Source organism: Symphodus melops, assembly GCF_947650265.1.
Source record: "Symphodus melops genome assembly, chromosome: 10".
NCBI classification, from domain to species: Eukaryota; Metazoa; Chordata; class Actinopteri; order Labriformes; family Labridae; genus Symphodus; species Symphodus melops.
The window spans coordinates 14,735,624-14,754,421 of NC_136700.1; the positions used below are offsets into that span (position 1 = coordinate 14,735,624).

Genomic DNA, 18,798 nt, shown 5'->3' on the forward strand with positions numbered 1-18,798 from the left:
AGTGCATGTGTTTAAATGACTGTAAAAGGCTGCAAGAAAAAACTGACTGATAACAGTTAATTTCACACACATCGTCCAATGTAAAAAAGTCTGCAGCCGAGTGTCTAAATGTCAAAGTTGTGACTGTGCTGACAGTAAACATGACAAGGCTGGATCATGAGTATTTTCATGCTGGATGGCTTTTTGACTGACAGGCGCAATAAATCATAACAACAATGATGTCTTGCTGAGAGACTGGCTCAACTGAATATTGAAATGCTTAACCAGAAGCAAAAAAACACAGCATTAGCAGGTGTCTGAAAAATATGGAGTCGATGTGGTTGACTGCATAAGACAATGATTGTGTGGGTAATACCTTTAAAAAAAAACATGACATTTTTCATGATGTTCAATTAATTCTACACAGGACAACATCTCATACATCCGCTTTTCCTGTTCAGTGGTTCTGAACTGAACCAATCCAAGAGGGAAATCTCTGCAAAACTATATGAGTTCCTGCCAGACAATCAATTAGCTTATGCAGACAAACCTTTCTGTCCCTTAAACTTTACTTACCTGAACTTTTGTACCTGGCCTATAATTTGATTTGAGTGAAGAAATGCAAAGAATTAGGACATTATACAGAAAAGTTTCAATAATTTCAGCACATATAAGGAACCATTATACTGTACTTGTGAGCTCATAAATTGTTTTATTTAATTATGTCTAATCATCGTAAAATAATGCAGTCCTAATAATAAAAAGAAATCAAAATTAATTATTCATTCTGTAATGCAGTTTAGCTAAGCTAGCCTTCATGTTATTCATTTATACAAAAGTTCTTCCCAATTGTATTATTTCGAAATAATATTAGCTAATCTTAATTAAAAAAAAATAAAATAAAAAATTGTTGTCAGTTAAGGAAGGTAAAATCATTAAGGCTGAAACAAAGCCAGTACGTCTCCTCAGCTGAGCGTTTTGGGTCGCTAACAAGTTTACATTTCAGATTGCCTCCTCTACACAAGAACATATCTAGCTAGCTGCAACAAAGCTGTGTTAGCATTCAGTCTGAGTCGAATTTATGGTCACAGGACTACATAAATCCAACATGAATTATTTGTCTGTTTTACACAAATTGTTGTATTTGACATCTTATAATACTTTATTTAAATTTCAAAGGTTTTGTCTTGTTTTCATCTTTAAATTCTTTTTATAACTCTTAAAATGTTAAACGTGAAGCTTATATGTTCAACTGAAGGCTTTTTTTGTAAGCATGACAATATTAGCCTGCAAAGTTGAATCTATTAATCTTTTACAAGAACTAATAGAGGTGTGGGTGAATTAGCAATTAAGTAGGTTTTGCTTGAACTTTCAGGTGGCTGCCTAAAGATGAGAATAGATTGTAACCTTCGTACAGGTATGGTACACTTGTTCATTACCTTCTAACAATAAAACTACTACGACCAAGACAGATGAATACAGACGACTTAAACACCAACACTGTGTTTAGAGTCTTGAACACTAGCCCACTTTTAATCACAGGGTATAAAACATAAATAACATGCCACTATAACCTAAAATAGTCAAAGAATCTGTGACTCATCAAGTCTTTCAGTTTTATTTGATATTAAGTCAATTACTCAGCAGGTTTTATACGAGACCTTTGTATTATGAAAATGAGCAGAGATTAGACTCCCCTGCAAAAATGTTGATCTGAGCTCTTGCTGGCACGGCCTGAGAACAAAGGCATCACTTTCCTGCCAAGGATGGAAAAGCTCGACACAGTCTTACATCATGAAATGAGAATTACACAAAACACATCAAAAGAAGCTTATTCCTTTGACAAGCTTGTAGTCATGTAAATGGAGAAGATATGTTGATGTTATACAGGAAGCAATATAAAACAGGCCAGTCCTTTGATTTGGTCTTTTTTTGGAGGTTTCAACAATTCCCTGAGTTTAAATATCTGGACACAACACCCCATGCACACCATCGGGTAGTAATAAAAAGTTAATAGTTTCAAATTAATTTTCTTGTCATTCAGTTTTTGACGAACCAGAAGCAATTTTCATGGTCTTTTCCAAGTATTTATACAATGTCTGAATCTTTTTTGCTTCTTCTTTACATAATGAGTTCACAACCAGAGGCTCAAACCTCATGAGAGCAGACTGTAGAGAGTTATGCAGGGGGGGAAATGGCTCTATTGAGGGATGATTTTCAAGTATTATTCTGTCACTGCCATGAATTAAATATTTTGTTTTAGCCGAATTGCGGGTGCTCATTATGCACTGCACATTTGAGATCAAAATTACTGCTGGCTATATGAAAGCTTAATTTAGTTCATGCAGTTAATTGCTGTGTGATTGATGATATAATTACACAGTATTTTCCATGGTTGTATAGTCACATAGTCCTAGTTGTGATTCCATAACTGTGGTGATGCTGTGTGTATCACAGCTGTCTATGGAACGATAAATGGTAAATGTATCCAGTCATACTTACCCATTCACACCATATTCATACAGTGATGGCAGAAGCTTCTATGTAAAGTGTATATACAAGTATTAATTAATCCCATTCATACACATTCATGCATAACTGTTGCAGCAGCTCGATCAATTTGGTCTTGCACAAGGACACTTTGAATGCAGGAGCTGGGGATCCGACCTTCCGGTTGAGAGACAACCCACTCTTCCACTGAGGCACATCCTTGGAGAACAATGCTGTATAGCTGTGAGTGTGTTTTAAGGCGCATAGCTTGTGTATTGTACAATTAGCTCCAGCTTTACATTTCCTGATATTTGTTCTACTCCTCTTAGATTACGCAATGCAGAGACATGCTCTGTTTCTCTCTGTTGCCTTGAATTCAGCAAAAAAAGGCGAAAGCTTGACTAATACATGCTCAGCCTTTAAAAGAAGAGGGATCTAGATCAGATACATCAATTTTTAACCACTTCTCTCATTAGTAAAACATGAAATATAAGACCCTGTTAAAGTTTCTGCTCATAGTCATTCTGCAGAGAGAGTTGCATACCATCATCGCTTGAAACACTCATAAAGCTCCAGCTTTATTTTCCTTATACTGGATTTTGAAACTTTAAAGAAATTAAATAGAATCCTGAATGCGTATCAATAACTCAGTCTGACTGTATGTTTATTTTGACAGGTGATTTGACGAATGTCTGTGTATATATAGTCAGTGCAACTTTTTCAAAATGATGTCAGGTAATGTGTTCAAGTATTCAGATCAAAATGTAATACATTATCTTCACATTGAGATGTTCAGATTTTTGTAAAGCCCAACAAAAAAGCCCCACAAAACAAAATTATGTTTCAGGTTAGGCTGTTATGGTAAATGGACTTGAGTTTGTAACACACTTTTCTAGTCTTCTGAGCGCTTCTACACCACAGGTCACCCATTCACACACTGATGGTAGAGGCTGCTATAGAAGTATTAAATAATCCCATTCATACAACGACATGTGGCTAGAGCTGGGGGTTGAACCCCCAACCTTCAGGTTGAGAGACAACTCTACCAACTAAGCCACAGCCATATTAAATAAAAAATACATTTTATTAAATTAATATACACACTTTATTTTTTATCAGATTGGTTCTATAGCTATAGATACAGATGTTGTTAGTTATCATTGACACTGGTCTGGATTAAAATGACTTATATTGACTTCATGCATAACCAACCAATTACAGTTGATGAGTATTAACCATAGACTGTAAAGCAAAGTATGTAAGTTTCCTGTTATAATCCACTCTGATCCTGTATTTGATATGAACCCCTCTACTTCCTCTCTACTAGTTCGCTGATATCAAAGCTAACGAAATGACTGAAGCTTTTCCCCACATCTGGACTTAATCAAACCCAATCAGTGTGAAACACACCTGATTGCAGTGAGTTGATTCTCTCACCACTATCATAGAGGCAAAAGAGTGAGTGCCCTCACAGGTTTTTAAGATGGATCACTTCTCTGCAGCAAGATTGGACTCTTCATACATTATGATACTGGGAGAGAGAGGAACAGGTTGGTTGGGGGCATGACACACATGCACTGTTTAATGTTTAAAAGGTTTAAGGTTGTTAAGGATGATATGAATATTATGAAGAGTAGATAAAGGGAGGTAGTGTATTTTTTATTTTAACTCCAGGTTCATTTTTCATCTACTGATACTTTATGCTCCCTTTAGAGTCACTTTGTTGTTTTTCTTTATGTGTTTGTTTCAGTTATTCTTTTTAATGCAGCCTGAGTCATCACTGCCCTTCACACTAACTCTGCGTGTTTGTGACTCGCTGAATGATCTGGCTATTAAAGTGAACCCCTGCAGTACTGTGATGGACTGTCCAGATGAATCATAAATGACCCATAAACAGTGAGTGGCCAATAAACTGGTTAAATGGAGCACTCAGTTAACTGCTGTTATCAAACGGCTGATTGCATAAGCTCCATCAGGTTTGGAGGATCTCAAGGAGCTCAATAAAGCAAGCTGTTGTCTCTTTATTGGAAACAGTCTTTTAGCAAAATTAACTTCTTGATATATAATGTACTAAAACAGTGACTGAAACAAAGAGAATACCCAAATACTAAACTGATCTTTGAAAAAAAATTGTGACCGTGAGTATGCAGCTAGAATCCAACAGGATCATCTGCTATGGGAAGGATTCATCCAGGTTTTACCTTTTACTGTTGCAGGGTCTGCCCAGGGAAAAATCCTACCCAAACACTTCCTTCATAGCCTTGTCAATATCATCTTTATAGTGCCTGATCCAGAGCCCTGAAATACCCTTTTGTGTTGTCATCTATGATGAGTGAAAAGTGTAAACCAGGTAGTGTCCAATGTTGTTTTTTTTTTTTTGGTCTGTTCAAGAATCTTTATTGCCTTTTTAAAAAAATGTTCGGGACAAAACACAAAACAATAGACGAGACGATGACAATGAGTAAAGGCCAGATAATAGATTATGTATAATGTGCGCACCATGATCATGTTTCACGTTAAAAAACACATTTGGGTTTGTCTATATGTTTAATAATTAAAACAGAATCATTCATCCTATTTTTCCAGATGTGTACTCACAGCATTCTTTTTTCTGTACAGTTATGTAGCATTCATATTTACCTGTAGCGCTACAAACTGTAAAACAAGTTTTCTAGCAAAAAGGTGCAAAAGGTACGAGAAATCTTTACATATTTGGCTATATATTACATCCGTTAAAATGATGTTAGAAAACTTGAAATTTGCACAGCCTCTTCTGCCAAATATAGGTGAGCAGCTAAACCCAGCTTTAGTGCTGTTTGTGATCTTTCCTGATGGCTCACATACTGCTCGGTCCATGGTGGGGCTGCAAACAAGATTGTTTTTATTATAAAATCATACAGCCCATGCGTGTAGCATTTTTCTTTTCTGTAGAATCACAAGTTGTTGAGCAGAAAAATCAGCGACCTGCCACTTTGTTTTTCCTCACTGCATCACTCCCAAATAAAGCCCTCAATTTATCTTATTCTGTAATATCAGGCTCATTTAGCTCCTTCAACTTCTCTAGGCTGCAATATTACCCAGCTCATTTTCTGGATAAAGTGGTATCACTGTGCAAGCAGGCTGTTTGTAACATGTTTTTATCTGTGCAGACAAATTCTTCATTAAGAGAAATCAGCTTCAAATCAGCTGAGTTGGATTTACTGCAATGACTTGCTCAAGGGTACTTCTGTAAGTCATCCTCACTCAGTTTCTCATTAAGTTTGTCTTATTAATCTCTAAACGCAAACACACTTCTCTTTAATGTTTCACACAAATGTATTTATTTTAGTTTTAAACATATCTGTTAATGTGTAGGCTTTTTCCACTTGTTTTTATGATGAACTGCCCAAGTGTAGAAATAAAACAAAATGTATTCTAATAGAAACGGAACATTTCAAAACCTGCAAATATTTCACTTTCCCTGTGGTAGCACTGAGGTTTTTGAAATGAGAAATGGGGGTTGAAATAGGAAATGAGTGTTTGCATTTTCTTTCATTCCTCATTTAAGGAAGAAAGTTGTGCTAGTTTTTCATCCACTAGTTGTCACCCTTGAGCACCAGCATGAAACCAAAACAAACTGCTGTTGGGCGCCTCCACTATTCTGAATCCTCTGCTCTCCAACCACTCTCCATAATTAAACATTAAAGGCAGGGTAGGTGATTTCCTTCAGGTACACTTTGTAATCTTCCCAAAATAGCATGATTTTGTAAGTAGCATCCTATCCGTTCTCTGTTTTCACCAACCCCCTCCCCTCTATGCTTTCTTAAAACCACGCCCCTCACTCACATGCACTCGCGCCATCGGTCCAGAAACGGATTTCAGCTCCTGCTTTGAATGTGGGCTTGTACATGCATGGGGTAGAAAGGCTTGATTGGTTTATAAAAAAGGAACCATCATCCGACACTGGTCGAAGTTTTTACAGGCTTACAGCTACTACAGATGACGGATTTCTTTGTTCCTTTTTCATAGCACATAAGATCTTTATTACTGTCAGAACCTAAAAACAATTTCAACCAAAAACTTAAGTGTGTCTGGGGGAAATGACCAACCTTACCTTTAAGTTGCACATGAATTGACACGGACTGACTGTGACATAAAAACAATTATGTGACATCAAGCAGTGAGTAGGTTATGTTAGCCCTCTTTTCTCTAGTCCTTAACTAAAATAGCTTTAAATGGAAGACCCCGTCCATGTAAACATATTGTGAACACGTCCTGAAAGCAACACAGCTGGTGGGACTCAGGCTTCTCAGTCATGACTCAGAGACATTTACAGAGGCTGTACTTAATTTCTGCTATATTAACTTATAAAATGTTTCACATTCTTTCTTTAACAGCTCAGTGACATCAATCCTGTTAAAATTGATAACATTACCTTTTCTGTCAAAGTGCCAGTAAAATCCTTAAAACATGACTCCACTTTATCGGAACATCTCTGTTAATGATCAGAGGATGTCAGGCTGTCAGCGGCACAGCTAAACTGCGTCCTGGAACAGCCTCTCTCACTTTGCCTGCTTGATCTTGCACTTAATTAATGGAAGGTGCACATGAACTGTTAGGTCCAAAACTGACACCCGCAGCACATTAGTTGTCTAGGTTAGCTGCATCTGCAATAGATTCAAATCAAGAACACAGAGACATCAGTTCAGGTTAAAATACTTGCAAGGAGGGAAGTCAGAGACAGTAGAGTTACAATCTCCAAACCTTCTCTGCTGTCTCTTTCTCCATCCTTTCTTTTTATTGAGAGGATACGCCCTGAGTACAAAGTAAGAGCGAGCATAAAGGAATGGGTAAGCGTGAGGCTGCTCTTACTAACTAATACATTGTTGCTATGTGTGTATGATAGTTATGAAAGTTGTGTGAGTGCAGTCTTCTTTGTGCATGTTCCAAATGGGTTGAGACACATGCTTGCAGTTTTATCAGCTTGCGAAGTCATGACAGCAGGACGTTGGGCGCAAATTTCTGTAATGAACACAACACTGGAAAAGTACAGAGTGTTCTCCTCTGCACATTATGAAACATTTGTGATACAAACAACTTTATGGCACTTCATGATAACTTATGTACAATTTATTCCAACATGAACTCAACAAAAGACTTCTACAGTAGATGCGATTAAAAAAAGACATATCTGGTACACTAAGTGCTTACTAATCGGGCTAAGTAAGCCATTTGTCTGCATTTTACTTTATCCCTTCATTATTTTTGTGTCACAATGTGGACACTAAGATGTAATAATGTCATGGTTAGTTCACAGCCCAATATTAAATCATCCAGAGTCTCAATAATGTTCCAAATGTGTAAACCAAGCAGCTGGTTTTCAGTGGTGAGTGTTTGTCCGTCACCACTGAATACTCCTATATGAAATCAGTAAGGACACAGTGTTCACCGGCATTCATTTGTCTGCCTACATTAGTTAATATACTGTATGTGTGGTATATCTACACTAACAGTCTTTTCCAGCCCCTCCACCAGGTTATATTGATGATGCCAATAGCTTAAGTGGCGTTGTTGTTTCCCTCCATCCAGCTGTATTGATCCTCCCTCCTCCGGGTGGCCATCCCAAATGAGCAAATGGATCACATCACCTTGTGAAGCAATTCATCCGGCCCTGGAGGATATCTTCTTTCTGTTTGTTGATCCATGTGGGAAAAAAGATAAAGGGACTAATGTGGGTTATTATCAGCTACTTAGAAGACACTGATTTAAATGGTTTGCCAGAGCCTGGGGCAAATGAGCTTTAAAGTGCCAGGGGAATAACAAGCAACATCATACTGGGCAACTGGTCTAAAGGAATGAATCCAAATGACATTAGGAAACTGAAAACGTGATGTGCTCTTAAATGCATCAAGTTTTAAGTTAGGGCCACACTATAAAACCACATGTGTAACTGCTCAATCTCAAGTTAGATTGACATTCATCATCATTCAAGCGTTTCAGGTATAATGTATATGGTATATATATGAAGTAATTTGAGCCAATTATTGTATGGAAGCGTATTAACCTTAATCATATAGTACGCTCAGTATCATATGATATTGTATTGTTCTGTACGGTGCTGTATCATATTGTATACTGTCAGTCTGTGTTCTGTCATGCCCTGTTGTTTCGTATCATCCGGTACTGTATGGATTCCCTCTGAAACTGTATTGAAGTATATTGTTCAAACAAGCACTCCAAAACTGTATTTTCATTTCCTCACAAACCTTTCGATCAGATGCTTTTTTCAGTGTGTGGGCAATTTGAATTGAGCGTCTGCTTGAAAAGTTTGCATGGCATTTTAAATACAATTTTGGAGCGCTGTCCCTATTGTTTTTCTTTTTTTGAACAGTAGTTGTTTTACCTTGAAAGGAAGTTGAGTGTGTTTTCTCCATTGTATGGTGTCATATTGCATCATATCACTACTGTAGCTCAGTGGTAAATTCCTTCTTCTACCAACTGGAATGTCGGAGGTTCGTTTCCTAAATCCTTCAGCTAGGTGTCACCTTTTGCTACTGCATCGTAAATGTGTTTGAATGGATTAGTTAATATTGGTAGACACTTTAGCAGCCACTGTGAATGTGCTGTGAATGGTTGAAAGTGTGACCTGCTGAGTAAAAAGCACTTAAAGTCAGCAGACTAGAAAAGCACTGCACAAGCTTATGTCAGTTTATCATTTAACACGTCATGTCATAATGTGTCCCACTTTGCACATGCTTCCACAGAAATGACAAACGACCTTTTAACACACAGATGACCCACATTAGACCATGATTGTTCTAAGCCTGTAAAATTGCTTAACAACATAATTTAAAGTTATAATTGAATTGAGAGTAGACACCCAAACATGAAGTCTTTTTGGACAAACGATCAACCAACTGAGATTAAGAATTTGAAGATGCAACACATTTTTTAACCTTATGAGAAAAGGCCAGTGAATTAAAGGACTCCAAGGCAACACCATTACAACAAAAAAACCCCAAGCCTTATAAGACATTTACAGTAATACACAGTCAGCCGATATTGTTTAGACAAACGGCCAATTTAATGACTTATTAGTTGCAGTTCAAACAGAATTATACTGTAGTTAACTCATTAAAGCACTTCTTAAAAATTGGTCAGGGAGCGTGAAACGCAGGTCAGGAAAACACAGAAAACATCAACAGCTAATTTACTTTTAAAGAGTGTAACAGTCTTTGTTACCAGGATAAGTGTGCCAAATTGGTCTGCTCCAGATTTCAAATGAATTATTTATTATTCTGAATTTATTATTATTCTGAACTTCTTGAATGTCTGTTGTGCTGTTCCTTCTTTAGTTGAACCCGCTCTGCGCAGCCTGGCTTGACAATATTTGGACGAAGAGAAATCAGTACTGGCAGAGAAAAAAGGTCATGGCCTAATGCTATCTCTAACCCTGACAAGCACAAACATGTTGCTTAGAGCAATCACTGATGCTGTTTGAGTGGAGATTAGAGCAACTGACTGTGTGCGGTGGCCTGCTGGGTACTGTTGGTACTGCTGTGCTTCAGAGCAGAGAGAAAGTTTGATAGAGGCATTGCAAGTCAAAACCTGAGAGAGATTAACACTAATGAGGTGTGACTCGGTTGTGGAGAGAGCGGACTGTTAATGATGCTCCGTCGATGTTGTTCCGTCTCTCACTGTTTCTCCCCCCCCCCCCAACACACATATGAAGACTACATTTGTATGCACATGGGGGGGATACAATCCTTCTGTTCACCCATGCAACTTGTTTTCTTGTTTTTCTCTGTATTTCATTAAAGCTATTATCCAAAATATTCAAATTGGACAGCTGGAGCTGCATACATGAGAATATTTCAGTAACTTGCGAAAAAATGATAAGCAGCAAGATTAAAGGGGTTTGAAGGAATTGAAGGGTCTCTGAAAGCCAAGCAGGTGTGGTGTCACACATAGGTGTCATAAGCTAGACTTTGTCCTCTTTCACCTTCAGCATAAGTAAAGGAATGTTTGCCTGCAAATATTGTGAATTATTGATGGGGGAAGCCAGCATGAAGAATGCTGTCGAGGTGCATTTTTTATAGCTGGATGACAGGAGAAACTGTCTGTAAGTGTGTGTTTGGGAGCAGGTACTGTATGTACGTTCATGATGTAGTGTGTGAGAGAGAGAGTTGAAAGACTGAATGAAACAGGAAGAAAAGCAGCCCCGCAACAACTAAATGTAATGACAGTAAAAGAGGTGCGTAAAAAAGAGGAAGCTGAGTCAGAGAGCAATAAAAGAGCAGCTGAGTAATATAAAATATGATGATCACTGAGAGTTGGGACTACTTTTATGTCTGTACATTGCTTTAAGGGACTTTTTCTTGTATTTATTTATCACAAAGCTGAATAACAAGTTGACATTTTGAGCTTTCACGGTAAAAATGATAAAAAGTTGACAAAAATAGGTGCTGATATGTCGGTTGTTTTTGCTTATTCTCATCTTGTTTTTATTCATTGTCTCTCTGTCTCAGTTTTTCACAGACCCATGTGCCAGCAGTCCCTGTCTCCATGGAAACTGCAGCCTGAGTGAGGATGGGAAGGAGGGGGAGCCGGCATACACCTGCGAGTGCACCGAGGGCTACGAGGGGGAGAGATGTGATCAAATCTTATTGGACCTGCCGGCCGCAGACTGGGACCCCGCTACCCCCTCCGCTCCTGAACTAGCCACCCCAGCCGCCTCCACCACCACGGCTGCCACTCAGCCGCCAGAGCCAACCACCACCCCCTCCACCACCACATCGGCACCTCCCACCCTGCAGCCATGGCAACCTAAAGCTGGGCAGAGGCTGCTGGTGGTGCAGTGGGAGGCAGACAGGGTGAGATAACTTACACTTCAAATTTAAGCTCCTCAGAGATTTTATCTTTTCAATGTGTAAAGAAAAACATTGGTGTGTATGTGTGTTTCAGGTGACGGAGGGCCTGCACTGCGTGAGCCCTGAGCTGTGTGAGCTGACATCAGGCACTCTGACTTTATCTCTGGAGGTTCCTGAAGAGACGGCTGTGAAGTAAGACTTACATCAAGTGCCTCTTATGACTGCCTGTAAAGCAGGGCCGGATTAACAAGATGGTGGCCTGCGGTCCAGTTTAGCTGTGGGTCTCCATTCTGTTGTAGTAAACTAAACATTATTGTAAGTTTTCACAACAGAGCAAAGATGAGAAATCCAGTGACGTGGTACAGGGTATATGGATAAACTGCGTATAGACTATTTTAGAAATATAGCCATCTGTTGTTTTATTCTAACCAACAGACTGCAACCTGAGGCGAGTTGTCTTGTGTGTGAGTGAACAAGTGTCATCTCACTCCCTCGGTGAGTAATTAATTTGGCCAGCTAGCTAACTAGCAATATGGACCAATAACATGTAGTTTTTCATTTTAAAACACTGGAAGATCAGCTGTTCCACACAGAGAGTGTATCAGTGGCATCTTCAGCCAGTGATGGTTTCAGGACAGTGAATGTGCTCGTAGCAGCGAGATGGTGAAGTAACTATGGATCAATGATAGCAAGGTTGCCTAGTCAACAAAGTAACCACATTTTCATGGTGCCTGTCAGAGGATCACAGAGACACAAAAGCTAGTTTATAAGAACAGATTACCTGTTTATTGCTGCTGAGTGTTTAGAAAAAGAAATAAATGTTGAAAACAAGCGAACATCCCTGGTAGTAGTATGTGGCCCCATACTGGTACAGTTCCTTAACCTTGGCACCGATAGAAAAAGTAGGCACAATATGGTTGCTTGTGAATGAGTAAAAGCACGGATACATAATGTGGAATTATTTAGTTTAATAAATGTAAACCTTCCTCCCCACAGTCAATCAAAACAGTAGCAGGAAAGGGTACCGATTGTTATGATTAGAATAATGTAGAACCAAGAGCACAAGACAGAAACCGAAAATGAAAACGAAGGAACAATTTATTATACACGAGTGATCAAGAATACAAGAAATATAAGTGACACTAATGTGTAACATGAAACTATGTGACTCGAAGAATGTGTACAAGTTATCAAATGTGACAATCAACTATGTGTACATGAAAATCTAAGTGACTCTAAATGTGCAACAACAAACTATGTGACACGAGGTGTACAAGGAACGCGTGAAGAAGCCAGATCAGACGAACAAGACGACGACAGAGACAGGGACAGGAACGCAGGACTGGGAACACTAAGAGGAGAGAGAACACGGAGGTTAATAAACACGACAGGGAATTATACAAGAAATATCACTGGAGCACTGAAAACACTAGAGAGCTACTGACCACAATGGAACAACAATAATCTGGCGCTGGCCTCCTGGCAGAAGCCAGCTTAAGTAACCCGGTGATTGGATGAGCCACACCTGTGGACACTGATTGATAGTTAGAGACACAGAGGGAATGACAGACAGGGAAACAAAACACACACACGTGGGGAAGAGACACAAACAAACCCAAACATGACAGTACCCCCCCCTCAACGACTGCCACCTGGCGGTCTACCAGGCTTATCGGGGAACTGTCTATAGAAGTCTCTGATCACCGAGTGATCCAGAATAAGAGCTCTGGATATCCAGCTCCGCTCCTCCAGTCCGTACCCCACCCAGTCCACAAGGAACTGGAAACCCCTTCCTCTGCGTCGAACGTCCAGGACTTTGTTGACTGTGAACGCTGGATGACCATCGATGAGCCGGGGGGGTGGAGGGGCGACGGCCGGAGGGCTCAAGACACTCGTGACCACTGGTTTGACCTGGGAAACATGAAAAGTGGGATGAATTTTCAGAGCCGGGGGAAGTCTGAGACGGACCGAGGAAGGATTTATGACCCTTTCAATTTCATAAGGCCCAATGAACCGGGGAGCCAACTTTCTGGACTCAACACTGAGAGGAATGTCTTTAGCATTTAACCACACTTTTTGTCCCGGCGCATAACTTGGCGCTTGAATTCTGTGCCGGTCGGCCAAACTCCGATTCCGCTCCTTAGTCCTAAGTAAGGCCGACCTGGCCTCCCTCCAGGTCCTGCGAATCCTTCGCAGATGATTCTGGACGGAAGGAACCGCGATCTCCGCCTCCTGACTGGGAAACAGGGGAGGTACATATCCCAAAGCGCACATGAAAGGTGCCATACCTGTCGCCGAGGATGATAATGAATTGTGTGCGTATTCTACCCACGCCAGATGCTGACTCCAGCTGCGTGGTCTCTGAGCACACACACAGCGAAGCATGGCTTCCAAGTCCTGGTTGGCCCGCTCCGTCTGACCATTCGACTGCGGATGATATCCAGACGACAGGCTGACGGTGGCTCCCAAAGCACGAACAAACGCCCTCCACACCTGTGAGGTGAACTGCGGTCCTCTGTCTGAAACAATATCCATAGGAATGCCGTGCAACCGAAACACGTGGATTGTTATTAAATCCGCGGTCTCGGCAGCAGAGGGCAGTTTGGGTAACGCCACAAAATGTGCTGATTTAGAAAAGCGATCAACAATAGTCATTACCACAGTGTTACCTTCCGAGTCTGGGAGACCCGTGACAAAGTCCAGAGCGACATGCGACCAGGGACGTCCTGGCACCGGAAGAGGATGCAGCAACCCCGCTGGCGGCCGGTGAGAAGCCTTGCCCCTAGCACAGACTGAACAGGCTAACACAAAGTCCTTGATGTCCACGCCCATAGTAGGCCACCAGAAGTGTCTTTTTATAAACTCCGTAGTGCGAGCAACTCCGGGGTGGCACACGAATTTGGAGGAATGCCCCCATTGCAGAACCTGGGAACGAACACTATCAGGCACAAATAAACAGTTAGTTGGACCACCACCGGGGTCCGGGTGATCCCTTTGGGCCTCTCTCACTAGAGACTCCATCTCCCACATAACAGACGCTACCAAGCACGAGGGAGGCAAAATAGTGTCAGGTGCACTAGAAATCTCGTTCTCTTTGCTAAACCTTCTAGAGAGAGCGTCTGGCTTAATATTCTTGTTACCTGGTCGATACGTAACCGTGAAGCTGAACCGGGTGAAGAACAGCGCCCACCGGGCCTGCCTTGGGTTCAGTCTTTTGGCCGTCTGGATGTACGACAGATTTTTATGGTCTGACCAGACCACAAACGGCATCTCCGCTCCCTCCAGCCAATGACGCCACTCCTCCAAAGCCAATTTCACGGCCAACAACTCCTTGTTGCCGACGTCGTAGTTCTTTTCGGCTGGAGAGAGCTTGCGGGAGAAAAAAGCACAGGGATGCACCTTATTATCCTTAGAATCCCTCTGGGACAAAACGGCTCCTACCCCAAGGTCCGAAGCATCCACTTCCACGATGAACTGCCTTGTGGGGTCCGGTTGCACGAGGATCGGGGCTGATGAAAACCTCTCTTTGAGGTCCACGAACGCCTTTTCTGCCGCCGGTGACCAGGAAAAGGGCACGTTGGAAGAAGTCAACCTGGTGAGTGGCGCTACTACCTGGCTGTAGTTCCGGATAAACCGCCGGTAAAAGTTCGCGAAGCCCAGGAACCTCTGCAGCTGCTTCCTGGTAGTCGGTGTCTCCCACTCCAACACTGCTTCCACTTTCGCCGGGTCCGTCCTGACCCGTCCGCCCTCCAGGATGTAGCCAAGGAAAGAAACTGAGTCAGCGTGAAACACACATTTCTCCGCTTTCACGAAAAGTCTGTTCTCTAAGAGTCTCTGGAGCACCTTCTGCACCATGACGATGTGCTCGTCCAAGTCCTTAGAAAATATCAAAATATCGTCCAGATAAACGAACACAGAACGGTTAAGAAAATCACGGAGAATGTCATTAATCTGAGCCTGGAAAACGGCTGGGGCGTTGGTTAATCCGAAAGGCATCACTAGGTATTCAAAGTGTCCTAGTGGTGTATTGAACGCTGTCTTCCACTCGTCCCCCTCTCGAATGCGAACCAGATGATAAGCGTTCCGCAGGTCCAACTTGGTGAAAACAGTAGCTCCGTGTAGAGGCTCGAAGGCTGAACTGATTAGGGGTAATGGGTACTTATTTTTAACAGTAATATTGTTCAACCCCCTAAAATCAATGCACGGACGAAGAGACTTGTCTTTTTTCTCTACAAAGAAAAACCCTGCCCCAAGTGGTGAGGACGAAGGCCGAATAATGCCGGAATTCAGTGACTCCGTGATATATTTCTCCATAGAGGACTTTTCGGGACCAGACAGGTTAAACAAACGACTTGACGGTAGGGGGGCACCCGGAAAAAGATCAATGGCGCAGTCATAGGGTCTGTGCGGGGGTAAGGATAAGGCTTTCTCCTTACTAAATACTTCCCTCAGGCTGTGGTAAACTGAAGGTACTGCAGCTAATTCCGCGGACGATACCGAGGAAACACGAGGAGCTACATCACAGGAAGGATTAGCCGCAGTAAGACAGTGCGCGTGACAAAAATTACTCCACCCGGTAATCCGACCCATGGACCAGTCGATATCCGGGTTATGACGTTGAAGCCAAGGTAGACCGAGAACTAAGGGAGCGTTAGACGATGGCATGATATTGAAGATTATCTCCTCCCTGTGGTTCCCTGCAACGGTCAGTAATAACGGGGAAGTCTCGGACTCGATGCGGGCTATGAGCTGACCACTTAAAGCGTCCACCTTGAGAGGTGTCGAGATGGGCTGACTCGTGATCTTAGCTTGGTTAACTAATTCCACGTCAATGAAATTAGAGTCCGCTCCCGAATCCACCAAAGCAAGGATAGTAAAAGGTCTTCCTTTAACAAGGAAACTAGCCTCTACGTTGAGGCGTTTCTGAGGGGAATTAATCACTTCGGCCCTGCTCACCAGCACCCCTGCCGTCACTGGTGAGCGTGACAGTTTAACCGAACCGGACAATGATTTAGCTGATGCCCCGCCTCCCCGCAGTAAATGCAAAGCCTCAGAGAAAAACGTCTGTTTCTCTCCGCCGGAGACAAACGATTTCGCCCCAACTGCATGGGCTCCTCACTCTGAGCTGCGGTGTGAGACCTAGCACTGAGAGGATATGACGGTGACTGCTGCCCGACCGCAACGGGTGGACCCAAAAACTCTCTCTGGTCCGCTACCCGAGACAAACCCCTGCTTCGCTCCCGTTGCCTCTCCCGGAAGCGGTTGTCGAGGCGGATAGCCATGGTTATTAACTCCTGGAGCGAGTTAACTTCAAGACGCCCCACTAACCCGTCCTTAACTGCCTCACTCAACCCCTTTAGAAAAATCCCCTGTAGCGCCTGGTCGTCCCAACCCAACTCTAGGGCTAGAGTTTGAAACTCGATAGAGTACTCTGCAACACTGAGCGCTCCCTGCCGTAGGCTGAGTAGCCGGTTACCGGAATCCTTGTTAGCAACCGGGTGGTCAAACACAGACGTCATAATGTCAGCAAACACCTTAAACTGAACATTATCATTACCAGGGTTGTTCCAAAACGCAGTTCCCCATGTCCGTGCTCTGCCCGAGAGCAAACCCAAAACATACGCAATCTTAGCTCTGTCAGCGGCATATGTAAGAGGTTGCGTTTCAAACACGAGAGTGCACTGGAATAAAAAAGACTTACAGTCTCCAAGTTTACCACAAAACCTTTCGGGTGCCGGGACAAAGGGCTCACGAGGCTGAGTGGTGCTGGGGGTAGAAATCACAGGGTTAGAGGGCATAATCGGAGCTGCTTGGGCAGTGAGCAGCTGATCTTCCACGCGATTCAGGCTAGCGGAAATGACGTGGAGTGATTCTGAAAGACCCCGGAGAGTCTGGTCATGATGACCGAGCATAATTCCCTGCGAGGCTATCGCGTGACGCAACGTATTATTTTCGATCTCTGACTCGGCTGGTTCCATGTCTTTGGCCAGATTATTCTGTTATGATTAGAATAATGTAGAACCAAGAGCACAAGACAGAAACCGAAAATGAAAACGAAGGAACAATTTATTATACACGAGTGATCAAGAATACAAGAAATATAAGTGACACTAATGTGTAACATGAAACTATGTGACTCGAAGAATGTGTACAAGTTATCAAATGTGACAATCAACTATGTGTACATGAAAATCTAAGTGACTCTAAATGTGCAACAACAAACTATGTGACACGAGGTGTACAAGGAACGCGTGAAGAAGCCAGATCAGACGAACAAGACGACGACAGAGACAGGGACAGGAACGCAGGACTGGGAACACTAAGAGGAGAGAGAACACGGAGGTTAATAAACACGACAGGGAATTATACAAGAAATATCACTGGAGCACTGAAAACACTAGAGAGCTACTGACCACAATGGAACAACAATAATCTGGCGCTGGCCTCCTGGCAGAAGCCAGCTTAAGTAACCCGGTGATTGGATGAGCCACACCTGTGGACACTGATTGATAGTTAGAGACACAGAGGGAATGACAGACAGGGAAACAAAACACACACACGTGGGGAAGAGACACAAACAAACCCAAACATGACACCGATGGTCCAATGCAGAAGTGGAGTGTTTACTTAGATTTGGGCAGATGTTAATATTCAAAGTCAGTTCGATAAAATCACAAGAATTCTGAGGTCTTTGGCTAAATCCACCACTGTCTTTAAACACCATGATGTATGTACAAGAGGTAACCATGCTCAGTTGGACCTGCAGCAATATGAGCGAAGGCCAGCTGGGGATTTGGGAGGGGGGACAGTCTTGTTTTGGCACAGTATGGGGCAAATGGGCCCAGTATGAGCGTGTCCTTAGTTTACGGAGAAGTTCAATTCATGTACACATGACTACATGAAATGATTCCAGTATTTAAAGTAGAATTAGACTCAGTCGAGTCCATCCATTTTAATGTGCGTTTAGTGGTGCATGATTCCCGCAAATGTGCATTTAAAGAAATTACCATAAACTAATTGCATCACAGTATGAATATGAGGGCCCTGAGGCAGTTCGCCTCATTTTGTTCTTTTTGTTGTCAAACTAGAACAATCCTTTAACAACATGCCTCATGTAAGCTTGAAAATCTCATGGTTATGCATTTCTACACACACAGTAGTAGAAGTTTCATGCAAGTATATCATGGTGTAATTGTACTACAGTAATTCAACTTTTGAACACTTTTTAACTTCACTGCAATTAACGTGAAGAAATGATGTTTTGCCTTTATACTGTCAAATAACGCAATGCATAATCACATGGTATAAACAATAGATACGTTTTAATGCATCATTTGACTTGAATATAAGGAAAGGGAAAATTCAAAGTTGTATAAAAAGAAGCAGAATCGGCTCTGATTATCTCCCTCTTTAATTCTGATGTAACAAACACAATCATAGGAATCAGTTATGCTGAAGAGGGTCATTGTGCATCAAGAGT

General features: G+C 42.0%; 1 protein-coding gene across 1 annotated transcript in view; it reads left to right on the forward strand.

Annotated features, from left to right (window-relative positions):
• dner (delta/notch-like EGF repeat containing) overlaps window positions 1–18,798 on the forward strand; it is a 60,636-nt gene that overhangs the window by 18,807 nt on the left and 23,031 nt on the right. The window contains exons 2-3 of the mRNA XM_079353511.1: window positions 10,977–11,321; window positions 11,413–11,510. Coding sequence (XP_079209637.1) covers window positions 10,977–11,321; window positions 11,413–11,510 — 443 coding nt within the window. The remainder of the gene's footprint in view (window positions 1–10,976; window positions 11,322–11,412; window positions 11,511–18,798) is intronic.